At 38.0% G+C, this 21,732-nt stretch overlaps 1 protein-coding gene across 2 annotated transcripts in view; it reads left to right on the top strand.

Annotated features, from left to right (window-relative positions):
- CORIN (corin, serine peptidase) overlaps positions 1 to 21,732 on the top strand; it is a 188,166-nt gene that overhangs the window by 43,778 nt on the left and 122,656 nt on the right. For both annotated transcript variants that reach the window (XM_028507033.2, XM_028507034.2), the window contains exon 4: positions 16,814 to 17,021. In XM_028507033.2, the coding sequence (XP_028362834.1) occupies positions 16,814 to 17,021 (208 nt within the window). The remainder of the gene's footprint in view (positions 1 to 16,813; positions 17,022 to 21,732) is intronic.

Raw genomic sequence — 21,732 nt, 5'->3', positions numbered from 1 at the left:
GTGGGATGACATTACATATACTTTTCTATGTAATGTTTTTCTTGTTCAGGAATATATTATGTAACTATCTCGAAATCATTGTTACAATGACTGAACAGTATTTCATGTAGTCATTATATAATAATTTATTTTAGTTATTCTCTCAATAATGGTATTTACCTTATATTTAATTTTTAGTGTTTGTTTTTTTCTCAGTGAACTACATAGTTTCTCTTCTGAAGGTAAAAAAATGTCTTGGATCATGGCCACGAAGCTGTCTAAATAGTAGTAATTTATTAACACTGATCACTCTGTACCGAAATGCTCTAAACACGTACCCCAGACTTACTAAATGTAGAAAGCTTATGCACCAAGGATAGAGGATGGGAGGTAGGGGTGCGTGGGGTGGGGGAAAGTGGTGGCAGGAAAATGGAGACAACTGTACTTGAACATTAAAAAAATAAATAAAATCTTAAGGTTATTCTTTCCTCCTCATTTTCTGTTTTTTAACCGGGATTTCTGTGAGCTTGAAAGTGAGCTCTGCTAAGTGAACGTGAAGCTAAGAGGATCAGAGCAGATATCAATTTTCCTGGGCTACTAGTCCTCAGGCTACTCCCCGAGGGCAGATCTGGGGAGGGGCAGTGTAACTGGACATTTGAAATCAGGGACGTCTCCTCTCCTTTTTTCCTAATATTTTCTAATCCTACTAAGAATGGAACCCTTAATGTTTTTATAATGTTTTTCAGTAGCAGTTCTACTGCCCTCAGAGTCATGTACCCACCTGTGTAGATTCCCTTCTGGAGATTATTGTGCAGTTTGGAGTGGGAGTCTTTGCCGATGTGTGTGAATGCATATGGGTGAGCGGCTTCAAATGTAGTTTAGACTTGTATCCTTATCATTCCTCTGCTATGTTGTTGGTTATTGTTTTTCTATCTGGGTCTGAGAACCTCAGAAGTACTCTGAAGGATTCAAGACTTCTCTATAAGAATTTCTTAAATGTATGCTTTTGTTTCTGTGTAAATAAGAAATAATGTAAGCTTACTCTCAATCACTTGGATCCCCATCTTGTAACAAATACTATATGATGTTTGGGACCCGTATTTGAGTTTTTATTTATGATTACATTGCTGCTAAGCTATACTGCTTCACTGTTAAAAAATGATTAAAGAGCTTAAATCTTTAATCATTTTTTAACAGTGAAGCAGTTTTAGCTAAGCAACAATAAAACACCAATCCAAAAGAACCTATGCACCCCAGTGTTCATAGCAGCACAATTTACAATAGCCAAGTGCTGGAAGCAACCTAAGTTTCTATCAGTAAATGAATGGATCAAAAAAATGTGGTACATTTACACAGTGGAATTCTATGCAGCAGAGAGAAAGAGGGAGCTCCTACATTTTGCAACAGCATGGATGCAACTGGAAAGCATTATGTTAAGTGAAATAAGCCAGGCAGTGAGAGGCAAATACTATACGATCTCACCTTTAACTGGAACTTAATCAACAAAAGAAAAAAGCAAGCAAAATAAAACCAGATACATTGACATTAAGAATGATCTGACAGTAACCAGAGGGGAGGTGGAAGGGATAATGGGGGGAAGAGGGGAAGGGTTTTCAAGAGCAACTATAAAGGACACATGGACAAAACCAAGGGGGGTGGAAGCAGGGGAGGGAGGTGGGTTTGTCTGGGGTGGAGGGGAGTGATGGGGGTAAATGCAGACAACTGTAATTGAACAACAATAAAATAATTATTAAAAATGATTAAAGACAATTTAGGTGATAAAAGCTTCATTCAACATTTCATGAAGTAGACAGTCTCCTTTAGGATTACAAGATAGGGTGGAAGGCAGAAAGTTTTTATAAGATAAAGAACAAGGAAGAAAAAAATAGAAAATACTTGATTGTCCAGGGCCATGTAGTCAACCTTCTTTGGGGTAAGAAGGGACAGGGCATAAGTACGCTTGGCATTTGGAGACTGGCTGACTGGAGGGGCTGCATTTCTGGCTGAGCAGAGCATTTACAGGGGCAGAAAAGTTGCCTAAGTTTAGGTTTGCTGACCTGGCACCCAAGACAGGAGTAGCTCCATCTTGGGCCTACAGAGTTATTTCAACAGACATTTGCCAGCCATGAAGAAAGGAGCAGAGGGCCCTGGCCAGGTAGCTCAACTGGTTAGAGCATCATCCTGATATGCCAAGGCTGCGGGTTCGATAAGTGGAACAATAATCGATGTTTCTCTCTCTCTTCCTCTCTGTCTCTAAAATAAATAAATATTTTTTTTAAAGAAAGGAACAGAGACAGACTCAGTAGGCACTCTTCTCAGCTACAGAACAAAGTACATGGTGGCATATACGTTGTGGCAGTTCAAATAGAGAAAAATAGTAACCAACTCTCTCACCTGGGATATATGGTAGGACCAGCCACCCAAACACAGAAGACCTTGTGAAGCCTATGGGTGTCTTCTCAGAATAGTGTTTCGGTGCTTAAAACAAATGGCACAGAATCACAAAGGAAGGCAATTTTATTATAGTTTCTTATGAAAATGTTGGAAATATAAATTATAGTAGCATAATACATAATATAGAAATATACCTAATAGTCAGTTAATAATTGCAGTTTTTATAACAGCAATGGACATGAAGGATATTTTGAAATGTTTGCAATAACTTCATGCTGCTATGAAAATATTCATGATTTTAACTTGTTTTTCTATGTTTGTTGCCCACACTGATAATGTAAGTATGCTAAATTTCAGTTAGAAGTTAATGGAAAGAAAGATGATATTTATCTCTCATCCAGGTTTTTCACAGACAAAAATTCTATGTGTGGGCCCATGGGGATCTTTGGATTATGACTAAAGGCACATACTATAGAGGAAAAGAATATACATACATATATCTGTGTATATATATATATATTCTTTTATATTATATATAAAATAATATAGAAATATATCCTTACTTATATTCACACTCCATGTATATTTATTATATTTATATATTTATGTAAATATTTACCTATTCATATATATTTATTATATTTATATTCACATATATATTTATTCTCTTTCTCTCTCTCTCTCTCTATATTGGTCCCTGGGAGAGTCTGAGGCCAGCCTAAGTTGTTTCATTGAGAGTTTGCTGCTCCAAAAGTTACTGTAGTGATGACCCTGGATGTCTCCCTTATGCACTCTGCTGGACACCAATGTTAGACCCCAATGGTCAAGTCCAGTTGGTTGCCCTCTCCTATATATTAAATCATATTCTTCAGATTTAGAGAACAGTTATGAGAGTTAGACATGGGCTTCTGGCTAACACCAACATCTAAGCAAGAACAAGAGGAGCATTTAAATAACTGTCGCATGTTTGTCTGGTTAGCATGGTAGCATTCTTGGGGAAGGAGAAAGGAAATTTGAATGTAGGAATGGACTCTATCTTGCCCCTTTTTCCCCCACTGTCCTGTCCTTCCTCCTTATTCCATCTTTAGATGACTCCGTTCCTAGGATGTACTGGGTCTCTCCCAGAGTGAATAAACTTAATCATAAGTTAAATCTGAAGAATATGGTTTGCAGAGCTAGGCTTCTGACAGGGGTGGTGGAACAGTGCCTGCCATTCTCCTTCGGCTACAGTCCCATTCCTCCCTTTTCGAAGGTTTCTGGGCAGAACTTCTTGACCCTCTTTCTGAAATGAATCTTATGATATTCCACTAAGGACAGATGCCCCCAAAGGTAAGGAGCTTATAACACATTAATACAGCAAATGAGAGTCAGAGTTAAATAGTTATGTCAAAAAAGGCTTGTGGCTCAAAATTTTTCTCTCCAGATTCATTATCACAGTTTCTTCTTCAAGAAGAACAGCCCTAATACTCTAGATCCACACAGAGAAAAACAGTAGCATGCTGATAACAGCATTGCCAAAACAGTCCCAATCAAATTCAAGAACAAAAACAATGCTTTAAAAACCAAATTCTCAGATAAAAATTTTTTTTAATCTGTAATTTACTCTCTGGTTCTGAAAGAAAATTGGCACTGTATATATTCTTTGCCTGAATCATTCAATTTGCTAACTGTCTCAGAGTTTTGGTCTTTGTACAATTTTGCAATGAGAGCAAAACACCCATCAGTGGGAATCTGTTTGCTGTTACTTGTGCCTTTGGAGAATATGCTTTTTGCCTTACTTGTAGTTGAAATGAGTGTGGTAATTAGTTTTCTGAGCCAAAAGCTTTGCATCAATTCACACTTGATGCAAACCATTCTTTGTCTTTTAGTGTTGATATATTTTATTCTTCTATTTTGCTGCTTTGCATCAGTCTAATGTTTGTATGTGGTGTTTGCTTTGATGAATTATAGCACTGGCTTATAATTATACTGATTGTTGTAAACTCATTATGGTACTCATATACCCTTCAAAGCTTTATGAGACATCTTAATTTCTGAGGGCCTAGCGTAATATTCTGGGAAGCAGCAGTCAATCGCCAGCAGCTATTTATCGGGTGCCAAGCTCTGGGGTTTGGCTATGTAGACTACAGAGATGGGTCAGATAGAGGTCTTGTCCCCAAGTAGCCAAGTAACTACTTGGAGACATGGATGTATTATTTATAACTGGAGAAATTTTCTAAGAGAGGTTCATGCATGTAAGAAAACATGATCCATTTCAATTCTTTTTTTTCTCAAAGACAAGCTGGCTACCTCATAACATTTTATGTTATAATAAATACTTTGTTTTCCTAAATGAAAAACTTTTATTTATAACTATGAAAATAAGTTTTAATTAAAAAGATGTCCTGGAGTTTCCATTTTTAATAAGATTATGCTGCCTTATTCTTAGATTTAAAAACTTGACAATTTTCTCAGATAATTATAGATTGCTTAGATAAATTGAACAGAGATTTTAGTTTTCAATTTTATGGGAGGGCCAACCTATCTTTTACAGGTATTGATGAGAATGTATCACCTCAGGAAGTAGGAGGATTCCCTCTTTGGCATTACTTGGCAATAGCATAGGAGCTTCTGGAGACCAATTTATGATGACCTAATGGCTGTTAAGCCACAGTGACCATATTACCATATTATGTGTCTTTGAAAGTCAACAAAACACTTTAAAAGTAAATTAATATGGGAAGGTTGTCATGGGAAATGAAGACCTTAAATCAAAGCTCTTTGCCTGTTTGGGGATTGGCCAAGAGGCCCCGTTACAGCCAATCATGAGAGACAGTGAAGGAGGCCCTGTGAGGGGGACACAGCAAGCACCATCAGTGGCCAAGCAGGGACACGCCCACCCTTCCTTCTCTCCTATTTCTCCCTTTAGGAATGGGAATGTCTATTCTATGCCGGTCCCACAATTGTGTTTTGGAAGCACATAACTTACCTAGTGTCACAGATTCACAGCTGGGGAGGAATTTTGCTTCTGGATGAATTGAACCTTGAGTCTCACCCCCGTCTGAGTTACGTGGTATTTAGATGAGACTTGAGACTTCGGACTTTAGAGTAGATGCTGGAATGAGCATATTTTGGAGCTGTTGGAATAGAAGGAATGGATTTTGCATGCGATAAGGACGTGAGTTTGAGGGGCCAGGGTGGAATGTTATGGATTGAATGTTTTCAGTTCACTGCAGCATTTCTGGAATCTTGAGATTTTCTTTTGTTATGGAAAGTTTAGCTGTTTACATCAAATAAGCCTTATTTTACAAAATATTTCTAGATCTTTATAATGAGTCGGCTTTCTGGTTATTTATTTCACCATGTTTCAGAATCTTTTCCTTAAAGAAAGTATTTCACACATAAAATTTTAATCACACATGAAAGTAGAGAGAATAGTACAATGGATGCTCACATGCCCTCTGTCAGTCTCTCAGTATTTTCTCAGAATCCTTTTTAAAGCATTTTTCCTCCTAGTGTTTCTTGTAGAAGAGTTTAAACTTGCTCTCATAATTGAAAGTTGGGCTACTCTCTGTACTGTTGACACAGAAATTTTACTAGCTAGCTTTTAATTAAAATACTGTACTTCAACATTTTAAGAAATTGTCTGGTACAAACAAAAGGTTTACAGAGGAATATGTTAAATCCTATATTAAATATTTAATTATCACTAAAATTCATGTTCCAAAATCTTCCAATTAAGGAAAAAATACAGAGCCACTAGAAACAAAACTGACCTGACATCCCAGTCTCAGGTTTTTGTGTGGAGTATTTCGTGCTTCCCACTGTGCCCTCCGATCTTCCTCTCTCTAGGTTAGCGGTATGTGCTCCACTTGAACCTGGGGCAGTCTCGATTTTGACTTTGATTCTTTGCTATGCCAACGCTACAGGGTGGGGCAAAAGTAAGTTTAGAATTGTTCATGTGGAAAATAATATAATAATTTATAAATAATAATACAAGAATAAACCCTTTTTGGCATACTCACAACTATAAACCTACCCCCCCACGCTGTATATGTTCATTTCCATGTTTAAACTTCCCATATTTTTCTTTTTGTAGTTTTATTATCACAGAGCCCTCAATTCAAGTTATTCCCATTTCCATCCTAACATGAAAATGGCATGAACAAGGAAGTTTCAGGATTGACATCGTTCAAGGTCAAGTGTTACACAGTCCTATTTTTTTGTCATCTGACAAGTGAATTGATGTTATCCCCACAGAGTTGGTAACAAGTAGGAGAAAAGTATTCTAAAATTTTCTGTTAGTATCTTCTTGATAAACAAGAAACCCTTTTCTTAATGCCCAACAGATGTCTTCAGTTACAATTCGATCAAATTCCTCTAATCTATCCATAGTAGAGATAGAGTATAGCCATTAATGTTGTCTTGAGAAACTCTCTATGTATTAAGGACTCAAAATAACTGACTCATGACAGACTGGCCTTACTAGGTACGCTTTGATTTAGAAGCAGGTACTGCAGCAGGCAGCAAGAATTTTAGCCCAGTAGTTGGGTCACTGGTCTTCGACCATGCTTTTTCTCTTGGCTAAACTTGGGAGGAAAGCTGCTGCTTACAAGGGCAGGGCAGGGACTCCTCCCCAGTTCCAAGCGTGGGCAGTCTCCCTGGAGAAGCATGTGACTCTCCAAGCTGGAGTTGAAATGCAGTGTGCACATACGCCCGGTTTCCTAGGGAGAGGCACTTCTTTTATGCAATATTCGAATGGGTGGGCAAAGCCAGGGGTGCTTGTGTGTTTGGTTACTGTGACCTCTGACATCCTAAAGTCATATAAAAAGGCAGAAGTCCTCTGACTGTACTGGAGTCCCTAAGAGCTCTGAAACTGATCAGCTGTAGTTCTCACCAAATGCTAGAGAAAAACCCTGGGACTGCTGCTCGAATATCCTGTGGGGACAGTCATAGAGGTCCCTGGAGGAGGACTCCTTCTCTAATCATTGGCCGGCTTCATAGGCATGCCGAGCTGTGTGGTGGCATAGGGCCCTGAGTGCCCCAAGTTATGTAGCCCATTCTGCTCTTTGGTTTTACTGTGATAGGACCAACTTCAGTATAGAACCTACCTTTGGACTAAGCACAGTGCCAGGCAATGTCATGATCTGATTGCCATTGGCTAGACAGGCCCCATGCCTGGTGCTGGGGGTAATAAAAGGCCTCCCAAATTTCAGGGCTGCCAGTTAGTTAGGGATGGGGCCCCCATGCATGATGAGGATGCAACTCACAGGAACTTTTCCACCACTCCCTCCCTTTTCTCATTGAGTAAGTTGCTCATGTTTTGCTTTTACTTTCCCATCTTATATTGCCTATAATAAGATAAAAGCATATTTATTAAAATGAAGCAAGATGTCATATGCATTCCAAAAAATAATACCAGAAATTTATTTTAAATCTCTCATCCTGAGTGTGGAGGACTTATCTTCCCTTACAATTGTATGCCCTGCAAACTCTTCTTTGCAGACCCAGAGAGTAAAAAGGTAAATATCAGCTCAGCTTGAGGCTGACTTGTTACAGATTTTAAGTTTAGAGAATTCTGAGTTGGAGAGGAATATCTGAATGAGCATTTTGCAAATACATTCAGAACCACAATAGCTAGCTGGTATAATCCAACCTTAGCGTACAGGTCTGCCCTGTCCTTCATTCCCTCCACATTCAAACCTTGGCTGTCATGAAACCTAACGTGAGAGTCCCACTAAAACTACACAGGGATGGGAAGCCCGCTGAAATCTCATTGCCTTTGTGAGCAGCAGAGCTTACAGCCAACCATGAATGAGGTAGTAATTTTACAATAAATGCTGCCCCTGGTGAACAGGATGCACCATTAAGTCATTTCTTATATACTTATCAGTATAGAATTTATTTTTTTTACCACAGCTGACACATAAAAATAATTTTTGTATATATGAAAGTACATTTTGACTAAATAATAAAATGTGGTCTAATTTCAAATTCTTATTTTTAAATTCCATTGCATTGAGCTCAGTGACTGAATAGACTTAATATTTTCTTAATAAATAATTAATGTTTTTAGACACTAAGTGAATGTTTTTCAAAAAATATAACAGCCAACAGTGCTTTATTTTGCAAGTAAGCAAAACTGATTAATGAAACTTTGAATGTTGATCTCCTTGTATTATTAGTGAATAACTGTTCCCTCTACAAAAGAATTCTTCATGGGATTCAGAGAAAAGAGGCAGGATGAAATCTTCATGTCTCTGCCTCAATTTTCCTGCCTCTATAACATGGATACAAATATCTCTCATGTCTAGTTCACAGAGTTTGGGTGAGTCACAAATGAGATAACTGCAGCCAAAGCTTTTAAAACTTATCACATGTACTAATAATAGGCCTTGTGTAAAAATCATTTCATTCTCACAATAACCCTGTCACACAGATTATGAGCCCCATTTTACAGATAAGAAACTGATAAACAGAGAAATTTGGTAACTTGTCAAAGACTACATAAAGGAAGAATGATAAAGGCAGAATTTGAATCAGACCACGGGACCATCATAATACATATGGGAAAGATGTTTTCCAAACTCAAAAATGCCATACAAATTTGAGTTACTATTATTATTCAATCATTCATAATTCTAGGATAGATAATTTTATGGGGACAAGCTATATACTAATTCTTTTAAAATTAATAAAAAATGACTGATGGATAAAGATGTGTCATCTGAAATGTTATATCTTATGCAATGTGAATAATTATTTTACAATAAAATATTGACCCGTCACTATGTTACAACATTATCACACTACAGATTTGTTGAATGAATGGATTACATCAGGTTATGAGGCTTTAGTTACTATTTACACATCTTAAAATCAAATGGTATGGATGTGTGTATATGAATGAAAGGGGAGTGACATATACATATATGTGTACAGGATGCGAAAGCTTGAAGCTTGGCAAAAGGCTTTGCCAAGAGACTTGAGGTTGCTTTAAAAGTGTTAAGTGTGGAATATATGCAGGAAATATCAACCCCCAAATGTCATGCTTCTTCTGGAAGGAGTGGCTAGCTTTTAACTCTGGTCATTTGTACCACACTGCACTAGGTAGGTACTTATATTTTGATTTTTTCACAAATTAGGAAGACATTGTTCTACCCATGCCTTGTCTATATAAAGACTTATTTCAAACATCACAATTTATTCCTTAAGAAAATGTGTCTTGCTTTTGTCTCCTTGATTTCTTGTATGAGAAATAAAATAGTCACCACGTTTGGATTCGAAGATGTTTACAGTGTCAGTTGAGAAGCCAGAATCTTCACAGAGAGGCCTTGTCTGGAGCTCTCTGTTCCTTCTTATCTCTCTGTAACCCTCTTCCAGATTGTTTTAAGAACACCATATCTTTTCGGATTGGTTTTTCCCAGAAATCATTCTGGCAAATGTTACTTTTCATGTGAGTTATCTAGAATAAAGAATGAACTTCATTATTCCACTCTGCTGATGCAGTTTTGACTGGGACCGACTTCGGAGCACAGCCAGGAATAGACACTAAGCATTTCCAGCCCAAACTGTCTCTCTGCGAAGATCCGGAACTTATTTTCACAGCAGATTCATTGTTTTCTTTGAGAAGGTTTAGTTTTTACCAATCTCGGAGAAGCAACTGTATTGCTGGAATCAAAAAAGGTTCATTAAGTTATTTTATGTTACAATGAATAAAGTCAACTGCAGTTTTTAAAATGGAATCATCTCTTTGACAGAATGATACAGTGGAAAAAGTAAGCTATGGAGTCAGAAAGACCTGGTTTCAGTTTCAGCTCAACAACTTAAAATGTGTGTTACCTTGAGTACTTTCTCACCCTCACTGAATCGGTCTCATCATCTGTAACATGGAATACAAACAGCTTGTCCATAGACCTCCAGGAGGGTCAAGTAAAGTGCTGTGTATAAATTACCTGTAGCAACACCCAGCCTCGAAGTCCCTCAAGGATCTTTTATCAATTTTCTTATCACTAAATTGGTTTATTTTACTATAAAAGAGTAAATGGAAATAAAATTTAGAATATCTTTTATATTAAGTAAGATACAACTTGAATAGATAATGATGGTTTATTTAAGCTTTTAAAGCACAGCAAATTTAGCTCATCCTATCCACTCTCTGAATTGCATATTTTTTCTTGCCAAAGATATCAGTGCTCTTGAAACATCAGTCAAACATCAGCAGTATGAAAGCATTGTCTTAAGTTCTTTACCTCCATTGACAAAGTGGATCTTCCCAACCCTGTGATTGGCATTATTATTTCGACTTCACAGATTAGGAGGTTTGCCAACCTGTCCAACCTGTGTCCTCCAGGCTGCATGCGGCCCAGGATGGTTATGAATGCGGCCCAACACAAAACCGTAAATTTACTTAAAACCTTTTTTTTTTTTGCTTATCAGTTTTTGTTAGTATTTGTGTATTTAATGTGTGGCCCAAGACAACTCTTCTTCTTCCAGTGTGGCCCAGAGATGTCAACAGGATGGACGCCCCTGTAAGGGTGAAGTGATTTCCCCAATGTCACACAGCCTTGTGGGGGCCAGAGTTGGGAGCCAGTAGCTTTCACTTTGTTGAAGTGTTTGCTCCTACTCTTGTCAACTGCGATCATCCCCAACAGCGCTGTCCTCAGAGCTCTGCAGCAGTCTAGTGTAGGAGTCTTTCTACTCAACTTTCTCAAGACTTTATGCTTTGTAGCATATTCCCCTTTTTTTCTGCTTACCATGAGCTCTCATGCTAAAAGCAATTGTGGATGCCAAAATAACAGAATATGTATTTTTTGAATTATTTTTTACTTTTATTTTTTATTTAAAACACATGAAAGTTACCTACAAAAGTATTAGGTGAGTAGCTCAAATCTCAAGTAGTTATACTATACTAAATTAAAATTATTTACCTCTTAGGGGCTGTTATAAAAATCACCTGAATACCTTTTTTACCTTTTTTTTTTTAAATAATACAAAGCACTCCCTGATATTTTCAGAGTCTTGGGTGAAAATGGAGATGGGATTGAGAAGTGCAGATTGGTAGTTACAGAATAGTCATGGGCGGTAACGCACAGCATAGGGAACACAGCCAGTAATGTTGCAAAAGGCACACCCTTTATGTGAAAGACACCCTTTATGTGAAAGACAGGGCAGCTCCCCCTGTTGTCTTTCAGCTGCTGCTCTGCAGTCCAGGGGTGAGTCGCGGGGAGGGAGTTGCTTCCCTTTGATGTTTTTATTTGATGGCTGTGGATGAATCCTCAGTAAACAGGCAAGGATGACAACTTAAACATCATAATAGGAACAATGAAGATAGGATGCAACAAGCCAAATGCTTGAGCATGAATATAAATTATTAAAAAACTGAAAGAGTAGGTTGAATTTCTTCATAGCATCTGAATTTTATCATATTCCTACCTCTTAAATATTTAGCTCCCATCTGTTTCTTAGAGGAGGAATTCACCTTCAAAATAGTCCTCCACTGGTCCTACCAATAGATTTATGGTCATGTTAGTCTTTGCATAATTATGGAGGCAAAAAAGCAAAAAAGTTGTTTGTTTTTTTTTGGTTCTTGCTGAGATTAGGATTGTGACTATGTATAACAATGCCAGACACTATTTTTGTTTGTTTCTTTGTTTAGTTTCTGTCCCCCTCCAACCTGACTGGACTATCAGCTCCACAAGGGCAGGGACTTTGTTGAGCACAGTGTCACTTGCTCTGCACCCAGAGCAGTGCTCGGGGTGCAATAAATATTTATTGAATGAACAGTGAGGAAGACCCCACTCGCTACTGCAGAACTCATGGGGCCCCACCCTCAGTGGTATAAACCCAGTGAGAAGATACCTTCAACTATAACATTTGGATCATGGAGCAGCTTTTGGAGGAAAGAGACTTGGATTTTGGAGGGGATGACTGTAGTTGAATTCTAGTTTTTGCATTTACTAACTGCATGAATCTTGCAGAAAATTGCTTAACCTTGCTTCCGCAGCTGTAAAACAGAGTTAGTAACTTGCAGGAAGGGCCAATGAGCTGATGTGAAAGGGCCAAGAACAATGTCAGGGGTGTTATAGTCCTTCAGTAAATATTAAGGACAAAAATATTTAGGTAAAAGTGGTGAATGTGAGAAGGCCCCAGATGGTATATATAACCAGAAAAGAGCTAGAATTTAAACTAAAGAGGAGGGAATGAAAGATATCATCAGAGAAGCAGCAACAAAATTGATGACAAACTGGATGAGAGGACTGAAAAAGGGAAACCAGTGAAGAAAGCCAACTCTGCCAGGAGTTTCTTCCCAAACCATTGAGAAGGTTTGCAGAGTGCACAGAGGTCTGGCCTTTACCACTCCACCAATTTCTCAGGATCTAGAAGTAAGAACAACAAATGTAGAAGCACCCACAAGGGAGACCTGTGAAGCAATTCAGTTAAATGAGCAATTCAGTTTAGGTAGATTAGGACAAATCAACCATGCTCTGATAAAATACCGCCCCCTGATGTGATGGAATTCTGCCCAGTAGCCCTCCAATTACACATGCAATCGTCCCTACGAAGTCAGCAAGTTACCAAGGTTCTGGTTAGGTGATTAGAAAAAATATAGCAAAGTAGTTTAGAAAATTGATGTTTTATTAGTTTTCATTTGGTGGAGACCTGTGTGTGTATCTGCCCGCTTCTGTTACTGTGTCCTACTGCAGATCACTTTCTGTCTGTCTGCCTATCTACCTTTCTATCCACCGTCTTCCTACCTACGTAGCTGTGAGAGCCTTAATTTCTTAATTTATAATGAGGATATACTGTATTACTAAGGTTATATTTTATAATGTGACAGTACTTTGGAAAACTTTAGAAAACCATCATACAGATAGGAAACAATATATTTCTGTCTATACCAATTATTTTGAAACTTATTCTTAAGGTCCACACTACTATGTTATAATTTCCTGAGTTCGAGTCCTTTTTTTCCTAAGGGAATTTGCTATTAGAGGGGGAAATATCTTTTTTAAAAAGTAATTTAAAAAATTTTTTCAATTATAGTTGACATACTTTTTTCTTTTGAGAAACTCACACTGTCTTGAACATAGTACAAGCCACCAAAATGCGATTTTCCTATATTATTTTTTCAAAAGACCTCTCAATGTTCAGTGTTTTCTTTGGCGAGGTGGAGTGACTAAGACTTTTGGTCATCTAATTGCTTCAAGTGTGGTTCACCCTCAAGTTTATAAACCCCAAAGCGGATGACCCCTAAAGAAAATAATGTAATATAGAACAAATGATAGCATGTGGTCAGTATACATGGGTATGTTATCTGTGAATATAAATATAGACCTTGTGATATATTATTATATGTTTTTTAGCCTCTTCCTTTCATGGGCCATTAAGAATTATCCTCTTTAATAAGTTTTTAACATAATAACCCCCTTTTCATTAGCCTGAGGTGACTCCAAACAGAAGTTACTCTGAATACATAGGCTTGAAAATCTGGAATTTCCACATAATAGCTGTGCACTATTGGGCAGATACCTTAGCCTTTCTGAAATTATTTCTTCACGGATAACATAGATGTGTTATTACTTAACTGGGTTGTGAAAATGAGGTAATTATGAATGAGGGAATCTGAGTCCCTGTTTTGAACCCTGGCACAAGGTTTGTTTTCAACAAATGTTTTCCTAAGACTAAAATTTCCACAAATGATTTCATGTTTTTGGTGGAGAAAAGTTTGCTCTCAGCTCTGATAAGCAAGCGTCTCTGCTTGTAGTACCATATACTCAGCTAACTGTGTCCTTTTGAAGTCTCCTGTCTGTACATCCCCCCCCACCCCCACAATGCTCTCCCACACTGAAATGTGTTGTAACTCCCCGCACTGAGTGACTTGAAGGCCATATTCGTGACCCTTGCCCAGAACTCTCTCTCTCAGCACTCATGCAAAGCTGAACTCATGTGTGTATGTGTCTATTTGAGTTTTGTGTGCATATTTTAATTTGGATTTTTCTTCATCCCTTTCCTTTCTTAACTGTTCTGTATTTTGAGTTTGATGGGGTCCAAAAAAGTGTTGTGCATGTATTTTTTTTTTGCCATGTCTACACTAGTATCTAGCATACAGAGAAGTTCTGCATGTCACTGGTTGCCATTCAAAGTGGAAATCATATTTGGATCATGTCCACTGAGCTTAGTGTATTTTGGATGATCAGTAAATATTATATAACAAGGAGGAACTGTGTCTTTTTGTGAACTGTAAGTCTCTTTGAGCTAATGGCTACAATCTGGCCATCTGAAGGAATGACTTCCTGTATGGCTGGGGTGGTTTTCAGAGAGGCTTGTAAGAAGCCCGAGACTAGGCAGGGCACTTAGAAGTAGATCAGGGAAGACAGGCAATGCGAGGGTCTTGGAGGTGATCTGTGTGAATGAGTGAAGCAGAAAAGGGGTTTGGGAATCCTGTGATAGGTTGTACTTTCTGTATTACAGGTCAAAGGGTTAGTCTGGCCATTTTGTCAGAGATGCAGCCTTACTTTTTTTCAACATTATCTTTATTAAAATAAAGTTAGCCTTGGGCTTACAAAGATTTTTCTCTTCATTTCTTTGACTAGGAATTATACAGTGATCAGAACAGATGTTCCCTCTCTTGTTGAACTTTCTCTCCTTGCTTTCCCCCTCCCCAGCATAACTAAAATCAATATTTCTACTGCATTTCCAAAGCCTGAATATTCTGCTTTGGGGTAGTAGCCTGCTTAAATAATAGCCAAAATTTCAATTTTTTTAAATAAACATAATAAATCTTTATATAAATCAATAAGAGAATACAGAATTGACTAAAGAAAAATATCGGGTTGGACAAAAGTTCATTTAGTTTTTCCCATATGATGGCTCTAGACGTGCTTAGTTGTCTTTAATTTAATTTAAAACAATTTATATTATGTTGTAACAACTGTTATATCAGCATGCATTTTTAAAAACCTTATCAAAATTGGTGAATTTTTGTGCAGCCATTTTAACATTGAAGATGGAAGAAAATGTATAAAATTTATAGCATATTATACTTTATTATTTTAAGAAAAGTAAAAATGCAACTCAAACACAAAAAAAAGATTTGTGCAATGTATGGAGAAGGGGCTGTGACTGATTGAATGTGTCAAGAGTGGTTTGAGACGTTCCTTGGTACTATTGACATTTTGGCCAAATAATTCTTTGCTGTGAGGCTGTCTTATGCATTGGAAGATGTTTAGCAGAACCCTTGGCCTTTACCCACTAGAAGCCAATAGCGGGAGAGAGTCGACATCCTCAAAATATCCAAATCAATAAAGTTATTGGTGAAAGTGAAAAATGTGTCTTTCATTTTACAGAAAAAACTAAATGGACTTTTTGGTCAACCCAATATAACTCTCTCCTAGAATGCCATATTAATATTTTAGTTTATATCAGACCAACCATGCAAATGTATGGGATAAAGAAGAAGGAATGGATGTGTAGGTAGCAGTGCCCAGGAGAGAAGCCAGCTGTGGGAAATGACACCAGGGTCTTGGGGCTGACCCTGAACTGTTGACACAGTCAGGATTGGAAATCCTTGTATAATCATGTATTTTTAAATACAGGATTATGATATACAAATTATTTTGTGACTTGCTATCTTTATTATAATAAATAAAATTATAAGCATCAGTCTGTGTGATTAAGTCTTTTAAAGCATCTTTCATATATCTAAGTTAAGTATTCTGTTGTTTATTCAATAATATTTTAATCCAGTCTTCTTTGTTGACTGCCTAGGTGATTTTTATTATTTAAAAATTGGAAACTGCCCTGGCCAGGTAGCTCAGTTGTTTGGAGCATCGTGCCAATGCGCTAAGGTTGGGGGTTTGATCCCCCATGGGGTCATAAAGAAGAATCAACCAATGAATGAGTAAATAAGTGAAGCAACAAATCAATGCTTCTCTGCCTGTCTCTTCGTCTCTTTCTTTCTCTGTCTCTCTCCCTCCTCTCTCTCTCCAAAATCAATAATTAAAAATGTTAAAAAATTATAAACTATGTAATGATGAAGATTCCTGTAGATAAATCCATGTTCACAATCATTTCCTTAAGATAAATTTTTTAGAAAAGATATTACAGTGTCAAATCGTACGCATGTTCAAAAGAATTTTTTGATGCATATTGCCCTGCTCAGCTGTGATCCAGAACAGTGACTGCCAAGTTACATGCCCACCAGCTAGGTGTGTTTTTTCCACACATTTGCTCAGGACACAATCTTCTGTGAATATAAGTGCCTTGACTTCATTATCACACATGTGTATATGTGTGCCGTCCACATATAATCCTGTGTGTTTATGTCTGATTGTATATCTGTTAGCATTCTTACAAAATATATTTTATCTTATGAACGCATTAACTTTTCACATCAGCTGTTTGTGAACAGGTAATTCTGATGCATCCGCTCCTAACTGTAATTATCTGGACTTCCCAGGTGCCTGCATGAACATCACCCACAGCCAGTGTCAGATGCTGCCCTACCACGCTGCAACGACAACTCCCCTCTCAATCGTCAAAAACATGGAAATGGAGACATTCCTCAAATTCTTCATGTACCTGCACCGCCTCGGTTGCTATCAACATATCATGCTTTTTGGCTGTAGCCTTGCCTTCCCCGAGTGCATCGGTGATGGTGATGACAGGTATTTTGGAACCAAAGTCATTCGGTGATAAGAGTCAGTTGTAGCAGAAGTATCTGACAGGAACAAAATCATCCCAAGCTACCACATTTTGTTGTTGTTGTTAAAGAAGAAAAAAAGAAACCACACCAGTCATCGCCATTTGTAATTCTTTTAAACTAGAAAATTTTTGAAACCCTGGAATAATTTTATGTATGGGAAGTAACTATTCAGTGTGTTTTACTGATGCTGTCAGCCACGGTACTCAGTAGCTACTTCAGTGAGGGTCTGGCAGATGACAGAGAGCATATACCCAATGGGGTGATGGAAAGTATTTATTGGACAGGCTGTTCGTGGAAGTGTAGTTAGGCTTAAGAGAACAAAGAAGTGATGGGAGACATCAGGGTCCCACAATAGGGGGATGCAGTTACACCACCTGAGACTCGAAGAGGGAAGAGGGTGGGCAGCCCCTGGAGAGGGGTTTAGGTAGGGGTCAGGGGGTTCCCAACGGTCCAAGTGCTATGACCCAAGGCAGAAGACCACCACAGTTCTTCAGGGATAGAGAAGAAACAAATACCCTGACCTCACTCTCCTCCTGCCTGTCCATCTCTCAGGGCCTGCCACTGAACTCACCAACAACCATTGGGCAAGGACTTGCAGTTAATGGGAGCTCAGTAGATAAGATCCAAAATCTCATCTAAATATCATCAGGTCAAAAGTCCCATATCGCATCATCTACATCAGGTGTGGGTGAGATGCTGGGTGACTTTCCTGGTCAACACTGGCACTCAGAGCAGGGCAAGGAGGGGGAAGGGTAGATGCAGAGGGTCAGAGACCGCCCAGCCCAGTATCCAATAGGATTAGAGATAATTTTCAGTAAGTGTGAATCAATGAAGAGAATGTCAGGGAATATTTGAAATACTAAGCATACACTTTAAAAGCACGTGTTAAAATAATGACAATTACTTTCTGAATTGAAATGTTAAGAAATTTTCAGAATAGAGATATTAGCTTGAAATGCATTTTCAAGTGCAAATAGATTGCATGTTATTTGTACTGATTTAATTAGTGTATATAGTATGTTTTTAACAGGAAAAGTTATTTATTATTTGAATTGTAAAAAGCCTGCATTGCTATGAATAAAAACTAGGTAGAATAGAAACAGTAGATCCTGAGCTTTTTTTAAAAAGATTTTTATTTATTTATTTTTAGGGAGGGAAGGGAGGGAGGGAGAGAGAGAGAAACATCAATGTGCGGTTGCTGGGGGTTATGGCCTGCAACCCAGGAATGTACCCTGGCTGGGAATTGAACCTGGGACACTTTGGTTCCCAGCCCGCACTCAATCCACTGAGCTATGCCAGCCAGGGCGATCCTGAGCTTTTGAAGTAACAAAAGGACTATCAGTAGACAGAGCATTCAGGAAAGCTCTGCAGTAAAAAACCATCTGCAGAGGCTGCCTTCATGGTCAAATGAGGGAGAAGCTCTGTTGGGCCTTTCCCAGGAGTGAAACTGGATGGCAGTCAAGAGCCCCCTTACGATTGCTAGAACAGTGGCAGTATGATGGGGTGATTGTATTAGTTTCCTAGGGCTACTGTCACAAATTACTGTGAGCTGGGTGGCTTCAACAACAGAAATTTATCCTCACACATTTCTGGAAGCCAGAAGGCCAAAATCTGGCAGGGCCATGTCACCTCTGGGGATCCTGGGGGACTTATTTCCCTCCTTTGCTGGTTTCTGGTGGTTTCCAGTGTTCCTAGACTTGTGGCCACATCACCCCAGTCTCTGCTCCTTCTTCACGTGGCCTTCTCTTCTGTCCCTTATGAAGACACTTGTCATTGGATGTAAGACCCATCCTGACAACCTAAGATGGTCTCATCCTCTCAAGGCCCTTAACTTAGTGGCGTCTGCAATCACCTTTTTTCAAATAAGGTTCCAGTCAGGGTTCCAGAGGTTAGGACATGGACATGTCTTTTGGGGCCACCTTTGAGTTTATAAATACAACATAATAGTTGTATTTACTTTATAAAATTCATGTGAGATTTAAATGACAGAGAGTTTGGAATAGTGCCTGGTGTTTAGAGACAGCTCAATAAATAAACATCAGCAATAGTTATCAAATAGTGGATTGAAAAGAAGTGCTAATAAAATTGAGAGCATGAAAACTATTTATAACGTATGCTAAGTGTTAAAGGATTGGAAAAAATGTGAAATACTATACGGTTAAAAGAAAATTAGGTGGCCCTGACTAGTGTGGTTCAATTGGTTGCATGTCATCCCACAAAGCAAAAGGTCGTGGGTTTGATTCTTGGGTTGGGGTTCAGGCACCAGATGGGACACATACAAGAGGCAACTGATTGATGCGTCTCTTGCATCGATGTTTCACTCCCTCTCTTTCTCCTTCCCTTTCCCTCTCTCTAAAATATAAACAAACAAACAAACAAACAAGATAAGAAAATTAAGTAGAATACTGAAGGCTGCTTCTGGATTCTAGTTCCATTTCTCCTTAATTTCAAACGATGTCACTGACATCTCTTCTCTCTAATTCCTCTATGGACCTACATATGTGCATAAATAAGACAAAGGAAGAGAGTACATTCAGCTTCTAGAAAACTCTTATTTCATTGTGACCATCTTTACTATAATTCAATCGCTGCTCTCAAGTTAAATTAGTTGCAAAGTTCGAGTTGAGGTGCTCACAGTCTTCAGGGCACTTTTTAGGTAAAATTTGTTTTTCTCCTGACCTGGTTCATCCTGAGAAATGTTCTCATGGGAGAGTTTTCCATTTTCTGTTATAATGGATAATAATTTACAGACAGTTTTCAGGTGTCCTTTGGGGAATTAGGCTGTTTTTTTTGTTATTACACTTATCATATTTAATTTTATAATTATACTTTCAGGCCATTGCTGCCTACTATCACTTACGATGAGCATGGGACCTGAAGCTAAATTTAATAAGCAAAATTAATTTGTTGAAAGTAAAAGGTATTATAGAAAATAATTCTAAGAACTGGTTCTTGGATTCATTGATCTTCTGTATCGTTTTTTAGACTCTATATCATTTATTTCTGCTCTGATTTTTATTATTTCCTTCCTTCATCTCACTTTGGGCTTTGTTTGTTCTTATTCAAGTTCCTTTAAGTGTACAGTTAGAGTGTTTATTTGAGCTTTTTCTTGTTTTTTGAGATAGGCCTGTATTGCTACAAATTTTCCTTTTAGGATTGCTTTCCCAGTGTCCCACAGATTTTGGCTCCTTGTGTCCCCATTTTCATTTGTTTCAAGGTATCTTTTGATTTCTTCCTTGATATTGTTGACCATTGTTTAATAACATTGTTATTTAGTTTCCATGTCTTTGCATGTTTTTCAGTGTTCTCCTTGTGATTGATTTCTAGTTTCATATCATTGATTTGTAGTTCATATCATTATGGTCAGAGGAGATGCTTGATATGATTTCAATCTTCTTTATTGAGACTTGTTTTATGTCCTCACATGTGGTCTATCCTAGAAAACATTCCATGTGCACTTGAAAAGTATGTATATTCTGCTGCTTTGGGATGAAATGCTCTGAAGATATCAATTAAATCCATTCGATCTATTGTGTCACTTAAGGCTGCCGTCTCCTTGTTGGTTTTCTGTCTGGAAGATCTATCAATTGAAGTCAAAGGGGTGTTAAAATCCCTGACTATGACTATATTTCTGTTGATCTTTCCCTTTATGTCCATCAAGATTTGCATCACATATTTAGATGCTCGTATATTGGGTGTATGACTGTTTAGTATGGTTGTATCTTCTTTTTGGATTGTTCCCTGTATCATTATGTAGTGTCTTTCTTTGTGTCTTACTATAGTGTTGGTTTTAAAGTCTATTTTGTCAGATATAAGCACTGCTGCCCCAGCTTTTTATTTATTTTCCATTTGCATGAAATAGCTTTTCCCGCCTGTTTACTTTAGTCTGTGTGTATCTTTTGATCAGAAATGGGTCTCTTGGAGGCAGCATACATATTGGTCTTGTTTTTTTATTTTATTTTTATTTTTTAATTTTTTAAAAAGATTTTATTTATTTATTTTTAGAGAGGGAAGAGAGGGAGAAAGAGAGAGAGAGAGAGGGAGAGAGAGAGAGAGAGAGAGAGAGAGAGAGAGAGAGAGGGAGAGAAACATCAATGTGCGGTTGCTGGGGGCCGTGGCCTGCAATCCAGGCATATGTCCTGACTGGGAATCGAACCTGCGGCACTTTGGTTCGCAGCCTGCGCTCAATCCACTGAGCTACGCCAGCCAGGGCTGGTCTTGTTTTCTTAACCATTCAGCTACCCTATGTCTTTTTGTTTTTGAGCATTTAAGCCATTTACACTTAAGGTGATTATTGATAAATATGTATGTAGTGCCATTTTATTGTTAGACTGTTTTCCTCTATTTTATCTTCTCTCTTTTTCTTCTTCTTAAAGCAAGCCCTTTAACATCTGTTGCTGTACTAGTTTGGTGTTAACAACCCCTTTAGCTTTTTCTTGTCTGGGAAGCTCCTTATTTCTCCTTCCATTTAAAATGATAGCCTTGCTGGGTAAAGTAGTCTTGGTTGTAGGTCCTTGCTTTTCATCACCTTCAATATTTCACGCCACTCCCTTCTGGCCTGAAATTATTTTGATGAGTAATCAAATCATAGTCTAATTGGTGCTCCCTTGTAGGTAACTACCTGCTTTTCTCTTGCAGTTTTTAGGATTCTCTCCTTGTCTTCAAGCCTTGTC

The sequence above is a fragment of the Phyllostomus discolor genome, chromosome 1, assembly GCF_004126475.2.
Source record: "Phyllostomus discolor isolate MPI-MPIP mPhyDis1 chromosome 1, mPhyDis1.pri.v3, whole genome shotgun sequence".
In the NCBI taxonomy this organism is placed as follows: domain Eukaryota; kingdom Metazoa; phylum Chordata; class Mammalia; order Chiroptera; family Phyllostomidae; genus Phyllostomus; species Phyllostomus discolor.
The sequence above is the reverse complement of the archived record's forward strand: the minus strand, read 5'-3'. Positions and strand labels throughout refer to the sequence as shown.